The sequence below is a fragment of the Abramis brama genome (assembly GCF_963993115.1).
Source record: "Abramis brama genome assembly, chromosome: 2".
NCBI lineage: Eukaryota > Metazoa > Chordata > Actinopteri > Cypriniformes > Leuciscidae > Abramis > Abramis brama.
In genome coordinates this window covers 55728311-55745304 of record NC_139964.1, presented here as the reverse complement: position 1 = coordinate 55745304, position 16994 = coordinate 55728311, and the positions used below count along the sequence as shown (strand labels likewise).

Below are 16994 nucleotides of genomic sequence, written 5' to 3'. Positions count from 1 at the left end.
AAAAAAACAAAAAACAGAACAAGTCTATCAACAGAAAGTAATCAAATGTAAAACACAACCACATAGTCTTCACTGTATAAATGCAATATAGATTAATCCTAGTAAATCTAGAGCATTGGGTAATTTTCTCTGTCTTTTGTTGTTTGATTAACATTAATGGCACAGACAGCAGCAGGAATATTAGGCCGCTGTCACTTTCTGAATGCACAGATCCAGTATACTGAAACATTTCCCATCTGTTTATGCTCACTTGAGACATAACCAACTGTGTTTAAGTGAAAACTCACCAAGCCGGGCATTTTGGCATATTTCTGTGTGTATTTGACTGTTTAGGCGTGAACCTGAAGCCCAAAATATACTTTGCTTGTTCGTGTTCCATAAAGCACATAAAGTTCACGCGCACATAAAGCTGCATAGGAATCAGTATCTTTTTCGCAGCTTGATGCAGTTAGTAAATGACTGATTTACTTCTCCGAAGGTCAAGCATGACAAGGCTTAATGTTAAACCCTGCCATTACTATACAGCTCTGGGAGATCCAGTGAGAAAGCTTTTGAATTTGCCGCAAAATTAATAATATTGCATCTAGGGGGAAGCATTCAAAGTTGGCACAGAATTCAGTTATGAACCACAAATATCAATTCAAACAGCGCTGATGTGGAAACCAGGAGAAACAAACATGAACAAACAAGTTATAGAAGGCTTTTTAATTTACAAATCACCAACATTTACCATGGATTTAATGTAGCAACGCTAACTGTAACCATGGTATTGTGGCAGAAATAGTATGGTTTTTAAAAAAATATATTTTTCTGAGGGTTCGTACAATATTTTGAGAGTGAAATGCAAACAGTTTTTTAAGGGCTTTCAAGTGCTTCTCGCTTTTTACAGCAATTCAGAGCTCTAAATAGTATCCAATTTTATTGTTATTTTAAATGATGATTTGTAAAACTAAAAGTTTAAAGATATAGGGAAACTAACACTGTGGCAAACAGGCACTTTTATTAAAAAAGACATGAAATTACCACTATAACCAGTAGATGACGGCAGATGGGGCACTTGTTGACTTAACCATTTCCACGCCCTAATATATGGAAAAATGTAGGAAGTCACAAAGTCTCATGAAAACGAAAACTTAACACAGAAAACAAGTAAAGAGCGCTCCTTTTGTAATCACTGAAGCTGTTGGTCAGTTCAGTGTGATACTATAGTATAGAACAACAATGGTACATTTAAAAGAAGAATATTTAACTTTTCCTTATAAAAATTAGGTTTTTGCATGTTACTGTTACTGTAAAAGTTGATTTTATCTGCATATCAATTCAAGCTCAGTGCTTTACTGTTAAATTTATAATCACTTCAATTCACTTAATTCAAAACACTTGATACATTTTCCCCCAGCGCTACCAAATCAGTACCAAAATGGCACCGGTGGCAGCGCTACTAAAATGGCACCGGTGCTACTTCTCTCAAGTGTTAGTCTAGAGCCCTGATAGGGCAAGTGACAATTGCGTCAGCTGACCTGAAACTCTTTCACATTGGCCCTTGGCCAGCGCTGATCCTTACTGTTGAGCCCAGACATTAGCTGACTGAAATGTTTCTATGACAACCTGCAACCTCAACATGTTGTTGCTATTGCATAGTTCCACAGATTGATACTAGTCATTTGTTCTAATGATATCTTTGTCTCTCCTTCTCAGGGCCGTGGGGTGTGTGTAGAGCAGAAAGAAGAGCTAGAGAACATGCGGAAGCAGCATGACCTACTAAAAAAGATGCTAGAACAGCAGGAGCAACTCAGAGCACTGCAAGGCCGTCAGGCTGCACTACTGGCCATGCAGCAAAGTGCTGAACAAGCCATAGCAGTGATGGACGACACTGGTGAGGGTATTATGCTTACTTCATGTTTCTGGAAGTTAGAATCATTTCCATTTTTATTGTATATATATATATATATATATGTGTGTGTGTGTGTGTGTGTGTATATTACAGTTGTTACAGAGACTACTGGAAGTGTGTCTGGCAGAAGTATAACCTCAGAGCTCAATGATGAACTCAACGATCTTATCCAGCGCTTCCATAACCAACTGCATGATTCTCAGGTACACCCACACCTAACTAGCCACATCTTTACATTTATAAATTGATGTATACTTTGTTCATTGGAATATAGCAGGCAAAACACTAAGATTTATATTAAAGCATATACATACATACATGCATACATACATACAGTACCGGTCAAAAGTTTGGAAGCATTACTATTTAAAACATTTTTTGAAAGAAGTCTGTTATGCTCATCAAGCCTGCATTTATTTGATCAAAATATTAATATTTATATTGTTTTTTGAACAAATGATGTTCTTTTTAACTTTTTATTCATCAATGAATCCTGAAAAAAGTATCAGAGGTTCCAAAAAAATATTAAGCAGCACAACTGTTTCCAACATTGATAATAACGGAGTGTCAAATCAGCAAATTAGAATGATTTCTGAAGGATCATGTGACACTGAAGACTGGAGTAATGGCTGATGAAAATTCAGCTTTGCATCACAGAAATAAATTATATTTTAAAGTATAGTAAAATAGAAAACCATTATTTAAAATTGTAATTGTAGTTTTTTCCCGTAATTTTGATCAAATAAATGCAGGCTTAATGAGCATAAGAGGCTTCTTTCAAAAGCATTAAAAATTGTAATTTTTTCAAACTTTTGACCAGTACTGTATATATGTCAAAATTGTGTACGTTGCAGTTTTACATTTTGCCACCTAGAAGTGAAAGCAATTGGTGAATAATTTTCATGTAGATGGTTCCTTCTTTCTACAGACAAAGGTTCTAACTGCATCACATGACTTATTATTTGAAAATGTCTGTGACATTTTTTTTACATTTGTCACTGTTCCTGAATAAAACAAAATCTAACTACTAATTTTTTTTTTTTTTTCAGTCTCAGACGGTCCCTGACAACCGACGACAGGCAGAATGTCTCTCTCTTTCAAGAGAGGTGTGTCGGTCTCGCACTACCCATAATTCACGGGGTCAGTTGCCCTCCTCTGCCCCACTAACTACTGCATCAACCTCCACAAGTGCTAAACTTACCAAACTGCAGGAGCTACAGGACAAAAAGCAGACCATGGACAAGATCCTCCAGGAACTCCACTCCCTTAGAGACCAGACTCTCAACAACAGTTCCTGTAAGCCTCCCCCTCACACAGCAGCACATGCAGTTACTATGACACTTTCCATGTTTAATAAGTCCCTTCCCTTTAGATGATTTAAATTGTACATTTCTCCAAAATAGTTGGTGTTGCATTAAATGCTTCTGATGCATTTGTGTTCAAATTTACTGTTATTGGCTAAATAAGGTGTTTGTGTTTCTTCAGGTCAGGGTGTCAGTCAGCGTGGTGCACGCATGGGCATGTCAGAGCGTCCCTCAATATTGGGTAGAGAGGGAAATGGCCCACGTCCAGTGAGGCAGGACCCCTCCTCCTCTTACACACAGATAGTTGATAACAGCCACCCTGCTGACAAACTCAGGTCTCTCTCTTCATCTCATCTCACTTCAATGATTGTACCAAAGTGATGTTATTTATTTTTATTTTTTAGTGGTTCAGTGTATTTGATGCCTGGTTTGTCATTCAATGCAGGAAACTGAAGGAGGTGCACAAGCGTTTGAATGAGCTAAGAGAGCTTGTTCAGTATTATGAACAGACATCAGATATGGCGGTGGACATGGTAAACGAGAATGTAAAGGATGACGATGAGGGAACAGAGGACGGTTCAATTTTTGAGGTCATGTTTGATTCAGAACAGGAGAACCATGAACCGGTCACCAATATCAGGTACTGATTATAGTAATTTATTATTTAAGTAGTTTATTTTTGTGTTGTAGTGAATCTCAAATCTTGTGGAGTTTCTTCTTTTAATTCATGTCCAGGGTTCAAATCAAAAATTGTGTTTGCAGGAATGAAAGTTTAATGGACAAAACAACAGTATAAGCATTAAAATACACACTGTTTTGAAAGTATTAGACACAAAACTCGAAAAATATGAATCGCGATACTCTCATGACTTACCAAAACCACCCCGCCTCCTGCTGCCCTGGCCCATTGTTGAGGTTGACCTCACTTTACCTTATGTCTCAATACAAATTTTTCTTCCTTGACATTTGATTAAACAGTAATTGAGGGTGTAAGGGTACATGTATGCATCCCGTATATGTCTGTGTATACGACGAATACAGCGTTGTAGCCTAACCACCAATAATCACATTAAGCTTCGCGTTTTGTTACTTTCGATAAGAATCAAAGTGTAATCTTTCAAATTCTGTCCATTTTATCACCAAATTCAAACAATAAATGCTGTTTTGGCGCTCTTTAATGTGGCATGACAGATCAGTGGCATAACAGACCACGAGAGAAGGCGATAATTTCTTCCTCTTTAATACCAGTTACAGAATAAACATGAATTAACATCTGAAGATATGTTGAAAAATACTTAAAATGTATCATATCTCGTGTAATAGCTCAATCATTTTTTCAATGGCGGAAAGACATCAATAAAACAGCTTGTAAACATTGTCATGTACATTTTTTGTTTCAGTACAAGATCTCACACAGTTGAGTTAGTTAGGTCGTTAGGTGTGTGCTCTTCTCTGATTGCCAAAGACTAGAATCTGCTCCAGTCGGTGGAAACAGTATGTTGAGTTCAGTCTTAGAATGTTTCAGCTAGTCGTTAAGTGTGTCCCCAGCTTTAACATTGTGTGGCAGATCGCTGTAACCGCATCAGTTTAAGTGCCAGCATGAATCAAGGGCACATGAACCGATCATCACTTTTTCTTTCTTTACTGCTAGTAGTTATAGCACTCAATAAACATAAATGAAAATCAGAAGGTATGTTGAAACACATAAAATAACTTGCTGAAATGCATCATGTAAATGTTCATGTTATCGCTCAACCGTGGAAAGACAAAAAAAAAAACCCAGCTTATAACTAATGTCATGTTACTCTACATTTACCTTAGGAAAGTCATTCAATGTAAATAGCTCCTTTTCTAGAAAAAAAAAATAACTAGAGAGGAACATTTGGCTAAATATATGCACTTTATTACATATCCATTGTGTTTTATTTAATATGTTAGTGATATCTTATTTATTCAAACGTACATTAAGTCAGCCATTTAAAATAAATAAATAAATATGACAGCCATGTGTTAGACGTGTTTAGATTTTAACCACAAATTGGAGTAGAATAATAATCTCATTTTTAAAAAAAATTATAATTTAAAAACTGCATTGTGCAATTTAAATATTTGTAATTTGCTTTTGAATTGCTTTGCAATTGAATTTAATAGTTTGGACTCTGTTAATTTTAAACCTTTACTAATGTATCAGCTGACAGGGTTACCTGTACAGTTTACAGCATTAGATGAGAAGTTGTTTTCATTAAGAAAAATTGACATGCACTGTACCTGATATATATCTAGATACATCAATATTAAATCAAGGATATCTAATCTAAATTGAAACCAATCATGACAGTGATCACCTGTGTGATTTAGAGGCAGCATACTCTGCTTCTGTGAGAATTGTCCTGTTGAAGGAACTTGAAGATAATTAATTGTTAATTGAGGGCAAATTAGAAATATATATTTTTTTTGTTGTTGTTTTTGTAGAAATCCAGCCCAACCACAGACTCCAAGTAACTGGATGGACATGAACAGTTTGACGAAGGCTCACAGCGCCTCCAATAATAGAGATGGCCGTCTGAACACAGAATGTGAAATCAATAACCGCTCAGCAGCCAACCTCCGTAGTCTCAACGTCCCTTCAATCATAGGTCAGACCTCACACTCTTTCAGTTTCTGTCAACCCTTTATAAAGATTTGTTACCTGAATTAAAAGCATGCTGTGCTAACAAAGCTGTTCTAAAACAATGAACACATTAACTTAAAGCTGCACGATTACTCGATCGCGATCTCGATTCAAACACCCACCCGATCTTATTCATAAATGACAGTGATACCGCTATTGTCTATTAAACTTTTGACAAGTAGCTACAATCACAACGAACATTCAGATCTGTGTTGGTGCTACCACTGACCCAGAGAGGGCAGTTGTCATGTACAGGTACTGTCTTTTCAACCACACAGTATCATCATTTCTGTATTATAACTCAAATTATCACAGAAGTACTGGGATAAAAGTTTATCGTTTGGATATAAACACTTTCTACTCTAGCGATCAAAATAGACCAAATCACCATTTGAAAGTAACTTGGCGCTTCAAATAAAAAAATGATCTATTACATTGTTAAGCCACTAGGTGGTGACAAGTGACTTAAAAAATGTATTTGTCATTGAATTATTCATTCAAGAAATTTGTTAAACGCTGATTCATCCAATGATGAAACAAGTGAAGTCTTAATGATCGAGTCATTGAATTATTCATTGATTTATAGACAAAAATTAATTTAAAGTAATTAAGTATTTTTTAAATATATTTTTAAATACTGCAGCAATTAACATTTTGTCGGAACCTCTAAAAAAAACAACACCAAAGCATGCACATCACTGGCAAAAATATGCTCAGGGTTGGGTGCTCAACAAAAGAAATAATTAAAAACAGAGTTGGCACACCAAGCTCCAAAATATGCAAAAAAAAATTAATAGTGGACTCAAACACGGGTTACGTTTTGAGTACACAGGCTCTTCGTCAGACAGTTAAAAGTTATTATCAAGAGTTTTATTTTATTTTTTTGCATATATTGGAGCTTTGGTGTGCTGACTTTTTTCTGTATTTTTTTTGTTTTGTTTGTTTTTTGTCAGAACCTCTAATAAATGTATTTTTAGTTGTCTATTCAGAAACGTGGGAAAATCATGATCTGTAAAAAATAAATAAAAGTGAATGTCAATTTATCCAGAATCGTGCAGCTCTATATTAACTATTTCTTTTATATGTATTGTAATAATTTCAGAATGCCAGTTCAACCGGGACAGGCCTCACGTTGAAGTTAAAGATGAGGATGATGATGAGGCACTGGAGGATGATGTTGATGGAGCAAGAGGAGGAGGCAGAGACAGTGATGGTTCAGGGTCCAGTCGTAGAAGCAGTCTAGGTGGGGATGCAGATTATGCTCAGAAAGTTCATCGTCTTCAAACAGCCAAACAGAAACTTCGACAACTCCAAGAACTGGTGGCCATGGTGCAGGTGAGGGTCTGGTGCCATGAGGGTGATGTGAGATTCACAATAAAAATAGAATAAAATAAAATCATTCACAATAAAAATAGTTTGAGTGGAGTTTGTATAAGGGAGCTATTTTTTTTGGAAGTCATTCTCCTGCCTGCCTTTTCTTTATTGTGCTTTTTGTCAACCTGTTGAAGACTTTTTCTCTGGGTCTGTTAATGTTACTCTAGAGTGATGATACAGATGGTACTACAGCTAATGAGGATGAAGGTTTGAAGCAACAACCCAATAACACCCGAGCAACAACTCCCAAAGCCCAGAGAGATATCACCCTCTCTGATAAGGCCAGGTTAGTGTTTGTGTCCCTGGATGTGTGCTTGTATTTTCAGTTCATATTGTGTTGTATGAGAACATGCTGCAGCATGTAAGTTTTTTTCAATGTGACCTGTTAAACAACTTGTTATAATGTTTGTTTTTCAGAGAGAAATTATATGAGGAGAAACTCAAGCAGCAACAACAGGAACTAAAGCAGCTCCATGAAGAGAGACAAAGACTGATGGAGATTCAGGGCAAGATACAAGACATACAGTGGGCCTGCCCTGACCTTCAGGTACTTCACATATGTACACTTGTGATTTACAGTAGGTTATTCAGTGTTTCCCCCTAGGATTTTTTTCGGGGGGGGGAGGCCTGGTAGATCCCCCGAAACTACTAGTGTCGCGGAGCGGGCGTTACGGACACGTGGTGTAAAATTTTTAGTAATCAAAAAAGCATGTCTAATTAATTGAAATCATGAAACTTATACAATTATTAAACTTATACAACATTTAAAAAATGCATTCTATGAAATGTTTTTTTTTTCTCACACAAATTCGGTGTTGTTTTTTCTGGTAATCAAATGAAGACATAAAACATTACTTTTATTTATTTTAAACATATGAAATGAAACACACTTTTTGTCAAACAACGTGCTGCACAATGAGCTTTACTGTGATAATTCCTTAAATTAAGTTTTGATAATTTATTTGTATTAGTGTTAGTATTATTATTACATTGAGACGTATCTAAATTCTACTGTACAACAGTAGTATATATCTGTCAAGTTGATTCGAACTTTTATTTTGACGGGTTTTGAATTTCTGTGTTTATTACATGACGATAGTTTTTCTCAAATGAAGCAGTTGCTCACGAAGTGACTTTCAGAGCGGATCTAAAGTCTTGAGATGAAGTTCATGCATTCGTGTCCTCATATAGGCAAAAAACAGCGCGAGCATCACACCACGTGCTTCAGTGTGTGTGAGGTAAATGAAACTGCGCGTCGTCTGCACCATTCATTCACACAGAACATGTATTATTCGTATTTAAATACTCTTTTTGTGGTTTAATATTCACACACTAGTCTATATCGCGATTTGATTTAAAGTGTACTGAATTGCTTTTTATTTATTCATAAAAAAATTACAAATTCCGCGTTATACAGTAAATTCCGTTTTTAATGACTGGATTCTGTCTGCGTTTTCTTCTTTGCGAAAATCATAGCCGCCCCCCCCCCCCCCCCCCCCCCCCCCCCAAAAAACAATGGTAGGGGAAACACTGTTATTATTATGAACACATGTGTTTTATGATTTATGAATTTTCTTAAATCATGATGTGTCCTGTCAGTCATCTGTGAGCAGTAGTGCTAGTGGTCAGATGAGGAGGAAGATTCCTGCAGCAGCCTCTACTCCCGCTCCTGTACCATTACACTCTTCTTCCTCAGCTAAAGCCAACACTAGTGGCCTTAAACCCACCACTGAACCTCCTCCAGTCACTGTCACTGACAATGAGGTTAGTGTGGAATCCAAATAAAAAATTTGCTTCCTTTTTATATATCAGGTAGGGTTTTAAAGGGATAGATCACTCAAAAAATAAAATTGTCATTTACTCACCTTGTCGTTCCAAACCCATGAGACTTTCATTTGTCTTCGAAACTCAAATTAAAATCTTCTTAATGAAACTTGGGAGATTTCTATCCCTCCTTTTAAAAGTCCATGCCACCAAAACTTATAGACTTAAAAAAGTTCATAAAGAAACTAAAAGTAATCCATTTGAATTTAGCAGTTTAATCTAAGTGTTCTGAAAAGATGCAATAACTTTATATGATGAACAGATTTCATTTAGGCGTTTACTCTCATATACATTGATCAACATACATCAAATGTGATCAATTGCAGCTCAACTGTACATGATGTGTGACATGCGAGAACATGCCTCATTTATTCTCACCTGTCAAGCATATATTTTAGGGCTGGAGCAATGCATGGATGTAATCGATTACGTAAAGTAGTCAATTTGCGTGGAATGCGTCGATTTGTTGTGCTGTAGATGTTCCCCAATGGAAATAATCGATAGAAAAAATAATCGTTAGTTCCAGCCCTACTATATTGAAATTTAGTACATTTACATTCAATGGAGGGACAGAAATCTCTCAGGTTTCTTTAAAAATAACTGCATTTGTGTACGAAGATAAACAAAAGTCTTATGGGTTTGGAACGACAAGAGCGTGGGTAATTAATGACAGAATATTTATTTTTAAGTGAATTATCCCTTTTGGGTGAATTATCCCTAAAGGGGCTTCAAGATTTATTTAATGAAGTGTCTTTTTTTTTAAGTTTTAAAACTGTTTTTAAAAAGAGAAAACTATAGTAAGCCATTGTAGGTTGATTTCCTTGACAAGAGTAACCACTGTGTCTCTGTGGCATTGCCTTGCCCAGACAAATGACATTTGTTAAACCAATGGATTGAGTTTAGGGCAGGACAATCTGTTTGCAGACGGGAAAGAAGTCCAAGGTTTATTTAAAGTAATTTTACTATAGCAGCATGTTTTAGTGTTAGTGTTGCGAAGTTTAATAACTTTCTTTTTGTATTTTATATTAGCTATGGTCAGAGATGCGAAGGCATCAGATCTTGCGTGAGGAGTTAAGACAGAGGCGGAAACATTTGGAGAGTCTGATGGCAGAACAGCAGAGGAGAAGCACACTCACTGACTCTCCATTCAGGAACGAGACACATGAGACCCAGTCCTACAGTCGTGATGAAAGGTAACACTTGGCCTTGATAGCTTATGGTGGCTCATTTCAAAAACGTGTTTTATATACTTCGAAGACTACATTTTTTGTCAGGTGCTAATCATCATTTTTGTGTCAGAACCGTGGCCACCTGGGGTGGATCGACACAGTGTCCCCTTGGTGAAGATGATGATGATGATTACTCCTCTGAGGTGGGGGCTGAGGAAGATGATGATGATGATGAAGAACATGATGGGGGAGAGGAGTCCAGTTCCACAGATGAGCTGCATGCTTGCTCCACCCAAAAACAGCGCAACTACAACAGGAATAACAGAGATAGGTAAACACACAGGCACATTCTAGAGTTTGTCTAGACACCGAACCCAATCGATTATTAACTGTCTTTTCATTTTGCACAGTGTGAAAGTTCACAGGGAAGTTAATGGTAGTCCTTCCCCCCGTGGATCAAGGGGTCACCCTCGTCAGCAGCCACAGACTGAGAGCAGTAGTTCCAGCAGAGCTAAGCGGCAGGAGAACTTGCGATGGGCGGCTGATCTGTCTCTCTCTGAGGGCGCTGCACCAGCACACTGGCAGGAACAGATCACACACCTCCAGAAACAACTCAACTTCAGCACTACCATGTGCCAAACTTTGCTACAGGACCAACAGGTCAGAGTTTAACACATGTTATTTTTTCATTCTTTCACATTTTTTTCCTCAATTACAACTTTTTTTTTTTTTCCTTCTCTCATCTCTAGACTCTTTCATACATGCTGCAAGCTCTGCTCACTGGGCCATATGGTGTTGTGCCCAATAACGTGACCTCTCCTCAGGTCCCTCTCATCATGCACCAACTAAACCAGTGTTACACACAACTGGCTTGGCAACAGAACAATGTCAATCGGTCTGTAGATTTCTTTCGAACTTTATAAATGAGAAAAAGTATTTAAGTAAGATTTTAAGCATGAAGAATGAGGCATTTGCTGTAGATGTACTACCATTAAGAAGTTTGGAATCAGATTCAGTGCTTTTTGAAAGAACTTGCTTATGCTCACCAAGGCTGCATTTATTTAAAAAAATAATAATAATAAAAAAAACAACAGCAAAAATGGTAGATTTGTGAAATATGATCACAATTTAAAATAACTGTTTAAAAACTATATCTTATTATTATCAGTGTTGAAAATAGATGTGCTGCTAAAAAATTTCGAAACTGGATTTTTGCATCCTTTGATTTAATAGAAAGTTCATTACAATTTAATGCATCCTTGCTGTTAGTGTTAGTATTAGAAATTAATATTAATTTCTTTTAAAAAAAATCTTACTGACCCCAAACATTTGAATGGTAGTGAAGGTCTAAACTGCTTGAATTTGAAACAAGCTTTGGTTTCATTTGTCACAACTTTTAAAATGTGCTCTTTTTTTCCTGGCAGGTTGAAACAAGTTCTGAATGATCTGTTGCAGCAGCAGCAGAGTCAGTCCTTGTCAGGACAACAGCAGCATCAAAATGCTACACATGATTCTGCATCTCCTTCTCTGTTCCTAAATTACCCACCGGTCAATACACTCAATATGCCTGGAATCCCAAACTTCTCCCCTTTCCCAACTGGTAAGTCTGTTATCTGTCTGTAATTCTTTAAATTAGGTAAATTCCATATAAAATAAAAATATATTTATATATACATACTTTTAACCTTTTTTCTTTCATTCTCGCTTCTTTTCTGTCTTTAGGCTTTAATTTCAGTCCCTTGTTCCCCTCCTCGGTAGGAGATTTCCAGCAGAACCAGGCCAGTTCAGATCATCAGCATGATCCAAACATATCTGTCAAAACAGAATACATGAGTTTCCCCCCTCCACTACAGAGATCTCCACTCAACAACACAGAGAAAAGGTACAAATGTGTTTCTGTAATTTGGATTAATATGATATAATCTTGATGATTCTATCAACTACAGTCAGGTGAAAATTTAAGAATGACCTACTTTATATATTGGTTAGCTGTAAAGTCAACAAAATGATCTTGTTTAAACTACAAAAAAGGAAGAGAAACCTAAAAAATCATGTTTATTTTTACTTTATAAAGGTTTCAGTCTCAACCTGATACTGTGGCTGATGCTAATAACTCGAGCTGGTTAAACTCCTCCCTGAATCGCTCTGGTCAGAGACCCACCCTCACCTCAGGCCATACAAGTCAGATAGAGAAGAACTCCCCTTCCTCCTCTCCTATTCCTCACCCTTCCATTTCCCGGGATCGCTCCTACATACCTGACTCCCAGGAGTCTATGAGCAGCCTGCCAGACAGGGCAGACCCGACCACTGTCACCAAGACCTTTAGAGCAGGACGCAAGGCTGCGGCACAGGCCAGCCTGGCCTCTAGAGACAAGACCCCCAACACAAAGAGCCGCCGCAAGAGAGGCAGGGGACAGAAGAACACAGGTGTGTCTATATTTAAAGTTGACATACTCAACCTTTAAAAGCTCATTGAAAAGCAAAGTTTGTCCTTTTTTCATCATTAATTGGGTTTATGGATTCTAAAAAAAAATATATTTTTAGGCAAAAGAAGCCTTGGAGTTTAAGACGCCCAATTCAATCAAATGGGGTTAAATTGTGTTCTTTTCATTTTCAGCATCTGTGGACAGTGACAGTGTTTCAAGTGACTCTCACTTTGATCAGGACAGAGAGCGCACCTCTCAGGTCAGATACAAAGATCTCAACCAGGGTCTGCTAGACAAACTCACACAGGAGAAACTGGACAGCAAGACTAAGAGCAGCAAGCCAAATGATCTCTCATCTGGTATGACTTTACATAGATTCAGCTACTGATATCACTGAATAAAACGTCATAACACTAAACGTAGAACAATGAGAACTGTCTTGTTATACAGTGTGCACTATATTCTTCAATCAGAGACGTATCTGCCAGAACAGTATAGCAGACTTTTTTTCCCATTCTAATTTAATTTGATCATCATTTGAACATCTTATGTCCCCTGTGTCCTTGTATTGTTTTATAGTGTCACTAATTTCATTTTTATTTCTGTTTTTGTTCACATTTCATTTTGGGTTTTGTTCTTCACAGCATATGCTTGGAGAACACCTTTTCTCTCTAACAGAATTGCATGCACTGAAGTCCCAGGTAACTCCAAGTTAATCAGCTGTTTGACCCGCTAACTACCTAATCTGCATGTTTTCCTTCTCCTCTTTCTCCTCTTCTTATTTCTAAACTGCATTAACATGCTTAAGAAATACTAGACATGAGCCAGATGTTTTCATTTTCAGGGCACAAATCTCACACAAATATAGATTTAAGAAACAACTCCCCTGAGCTATTTAAAGTTTATTTCTATTGTTCACTATTGTCATTTCAGAACATTGGGAAATTGAGGAGGAAAGGGGAAGAGTCTGCTGTGCTATTTATAATACAAACCCAGTGTGTTTTGTTATGGATGTTTTATACCTTTGCTTTTGAGTTGAAGACAGAAAGTGTGGATCTGAGCATGGTTTTAACAGTGTTTTTGAATATTGTGTGAAGTTCAGTACTCCAGGTGTTGCTAATGCTGCACTTGAAGTTATATTAAGTATGTTTCCCACACATAGTTTTTTTTGTAGAATTAGTTTGCACAGAAAGCAGTTGTTTGATCTACTCTTTATATGCTTGAAGAGTTTTAGTAGATTTTCTGTTTATCATCTTTTTTGTTCTGACTGTGTATATTTATCTTCTCTAGATGTGAGCAGTGATTTCTCTCTTTTTGAGGCCCTGAGAGAGACAATCTATTCTGAGGTGGCAACACTGATCTCTCAGAATGAGTCTCGCCCTCACTTCCTCATTGAGCTCTTCCATGAGCTTCAGCTGCTCAATACTGACTACCTGCGGCAGAGGGCGCTCTACTCACTACAGGTACAGTACACCATTGTCAAACCTGTGCACACTTCTACAGACACAACAGGCCCACATGGAGACTTGATGGTTTTCCACATGTTCTGCATCGATTGTCGTGGAAATCTGCAAAATTGCCTTAACCCCATGTGCTGTGTTGAAAATCCGGCAAAAATGTTTTTATAAAGCTCTCGTTATGCTACCTTATCACCAAACGTTGGATTCAATCTTTTTGTCAGCTTGTTTTCTTTCAGTTAGGACAGGTTTTGTATTTATTTTTGGAACCGATCGATCATTGGCCTTATTTATCTGAGCTTACGTACCTACGTTTTTGTGTGAAAATAGCGTTGTTTGTGGATAATTTTGTCACTTTTACTTAAAACAGGTAAGAAAATGCACTGTTTATCACACTAGTGTGCTTTAATGTTTAACCAGGAAATTGTTTTGAAATGGTTTAATTTTAAAGTCACACTTGTGGTACAAAAAAATTGCTTATAAATCACTCGTTACGCTATTTAATCACCAAATATTGGATTAAATATTTTTGCCAACTTGTTTTCTTTCAGTTAAGACAGGTTTTGTATTTATTTTTGAAACTGATTGATCTTAGGCCTCATTGATCTGAGCCCCTTTGAGGATAAAGTTGAGGATAAATATGGACAAAATTATCTACAAGTAATGTTTTTTTTGTTTGTTTGTTTGTTTTTTTTACTCAAAAACTGAGATTTTTAAAGCTTTTAAATGATAAATAAGGCCTACGATCGATCAATTCCAAAAAGAAATATAAACCTTGTCCTAATTGAAAGAAAACAAGTTGACAAAAAGATTTAATCCAATATCTGGTGATGATGTAGCAAAATTAGAGATTTATAAGCATTTTTTTGTAGGCCGATCATTTTTGACCGGGAACATCACAAGTGTTACAATGTGGAGAAAAAAGCCCCACAAAAAATTACAAAAAGTATCAAAACAATTTTGGGAAGTTGTTAGACTTTGGGTGAGGAAAGTCAGTACATTTTAGTCCAATGCAATAGCATTAACTAGCATTTTTGGGTCTGGGAAAATCCTCTCCGTGGCAAAATAACCCAAACACAACCTGAGGGTTAAATTGAATTAGTCAAATGTACCTAAATACAAGTGGCATAGAATGTGTTTGGCACACACATCCTATGCCACATATCAAATCTCATCGTTGGTTTTGGCCACCAGGACATTGTAACAAGGCACCTGACAGAGAAGAGTGTGGCAGATGAGCATGCGTCCTCTTTGGGTCCGGCTGTGTGGGCCACAGGCTCACAGTCAGAGCTCACACCTAGTGAAAGCTTGGCTACCAGTGACAATGTAAGACATTTGCTTCCCCATCTGCCCATCTGATTTTCTCACTTTAATTATCACACAGTTGATTTATTTATTTTTCTCCTTGGTTTTTCCAGGACACATCTGAGAAGATTGTTACCGTTAAATCCAACTCTGTTCTGAAGAGGGTAGCAGATAGAGATTCGATGGACAACGAGAGCCTGCTGTCCACCTCTTCCAACCTTGAACCCTTTGCTAGTGATGACTTGGGTAAGAAGACAGAGTGTATGCGTACATACAGACACAATCATGGGAAAAACAATAGATAGGTTTAGGGCTGTCACTAACGACTATTTTGGCAGTCGAGTAATTGGTTGATTATTTTGTCGATTAAGCGAGTAATCATATTTGATTACTCGCTTAGTCTATAGTCTTTTTTCCGGTGGTAATAAAAATAGACCTAAGCAAACAATAGCCTTTAAAATGACTTAAAATACATGTATTGAATAATTTTTGGTTCAAATAAAGGATCAAAAGCAAGTAATCATATGGTTTTATAGAACAACACTGTTAAAATACATAATATAATATATATGATATAAACAATCAACAATTCAACTTTTTTTTTTCTTTGGTCAGCCTTGTTTGCTGTTTTTAAATGTGCTATATAAATAAATACAAACTTGAAACTTTATGTATTATAACACATCCCTTCATAGGGCGCCAACGGCCTGGTAATTGTTGTTCCACTTTACACCAGATCAAGTCCTTGTTTAATATTGGCCAAATTGGATTTAATTCAAATGTTGACTTAATATTTAACATTTGGCCACTTCTTTACGATAGAAATGCTACAGGGACTGAAATTTCTCAGAATATGGGAAAAAGAATATGGGAACATCAAAACATGCAAACTCAGAACTTTTATTTTGAAATTGCGATGAACAGTAACAGTTTGCACATTTAGAATCATATTGATGTATTCCCGTGTTGGCGTAGGTTTATAAATGATTTACCTTACAAATCTGATGAAATGGCGCACATTGCGATCCCAGATGAACGTTATAAGCAGCCCAAACTCACAGCATATGTAGAGATGGAGTTTGAGATGCATTTTGCGCATATAAATGATAACAGTTCATGTGTAGCAGCATTTACAGTGAACAGAGACGCTCTGAGATGCATGTGACCTACACGCATGTAAATAATAAAATCGTTATATATTAAACGCAGGGCATAGATTTATTTAATTGAATCGCAGCCTTTGTGAATTCACAATAGCCCTATGCTATAGTATGGTTTTTGGTTTTAATACATCGTGCAGCCTTAGAAAACGGTCTAATAATGCGGTTCTTCATGGGTTCTCATCAGTGTAGCCTAATGCGCCACTTCCGGTATTTTGCAGGTTACTCAACATTTTTTAAAATCGAGTACTCAAATTTAATCGAGGAATCGTGACAGCCCTAGATAGGTTGCTTACCATGATCATGCTTGCTTTGCTGGGTTGGGGCTATACTGAATCCTATCGTACTCCCCTGGAAAACTTTCATGTTCTCTCTCTCTCTCTCTCTCTCTCTCTCTCTCTCTCTCTCTC

General features: G+C 37.0%; 1 protein-coding gene across 9 annotated transcripts in view; it reads left to right on the top strand.

Annotated features, from left to right (window-relative positions):
- The window catches only part of pcm1 (pericentriolar material 1), a 47340-nt gene that overhangs the window by 24452 nt on the left and 5894 nt on the right, over nucleotides 1–16994 (top strand). For 4 of the 9 annotated variants that reach the window (XM_084098281.1, XM_084098284.1, XM_084098282.1 and 1 more), the window contains 22 exons: nucleotides 1699–1876; nucleotides 1988–2097; nucleotides 2944–3190; nucleotides 3380–3533; nucleotides 3644–3838; nucleotides 5671–5834; nucleotides 6972–7204; nucleotides 7411–7529; nucleotides 7661–7790; nucleotides 8843–9007; nucleotides 10097–10260; nucleotides 10367–10567; nucleotides 10647–10896; nucleotides 10986–11131; nucleotides 11661–11836; nucleotides 11959–12118; nucleotides 12311–12663; nucleotides 12854–13021; nucleotides 13307–13363; nucleotides 13953–14125; nucleotides 15314–15445; nucleotides 15538–15670. In XM_084098281.1, coding sequence (XP_083954407.1) covers nucleotides 1699–1876; nucleotides 1988–2097; nucleotides 2944–3190; nucleotides 3380–3533; nucleotides 3644–3838; nucleotides 5671–5834; nucleotides 6972–7204; nucleotides 7411–7529; nucleotides 7661–7790; nucleotides 8843–9007; nucleotides 10097–10260; nucleotides 10367–10567; nucleotides 10647–10896; nucleotides 10986–11131; nucleotides 11661–11836; nucleotides 11959–12118; nucleotides 12311–12663; nucleotides 12854–13021; nucleotides 13307–13363; nucleotides 13953–14125; nucleotides 15314–15445; nucleotides 15538–15670 — 3808 coding nt within the window. The remainder of the gene's footprint in view (nucleotides 1–1698; nucleotides 1877–1987; nucleotides 2098–2943; nucleotides 3191–3379; nucleotides 3534–3643; nucleotides 3839–5670; nucleotides 5835–6971; nucleotides 7205–7410; nucleotides 7530–7660; nucleotides 7791–8842; nucleotides 9008–10096; nucleotides 10261–10366; nucleotides 10568–10646; nucleotides 10897–10985; nucleotides 11132–11660; nucleotides 11837–11958; nucleotides 12119–12310; nucleotides 12664–12853; nucleotides 13022–13306; nucleotides 13364–13952; nucleotides 14126–15313; nucleotides 15446–15537; nucleotides 15671–16994) is intronic. The other 5 variants (XM_084098285.1, XM_084098283.1, XM_084098280.1 and 2 more) reach the window with 2 other exon arrangements.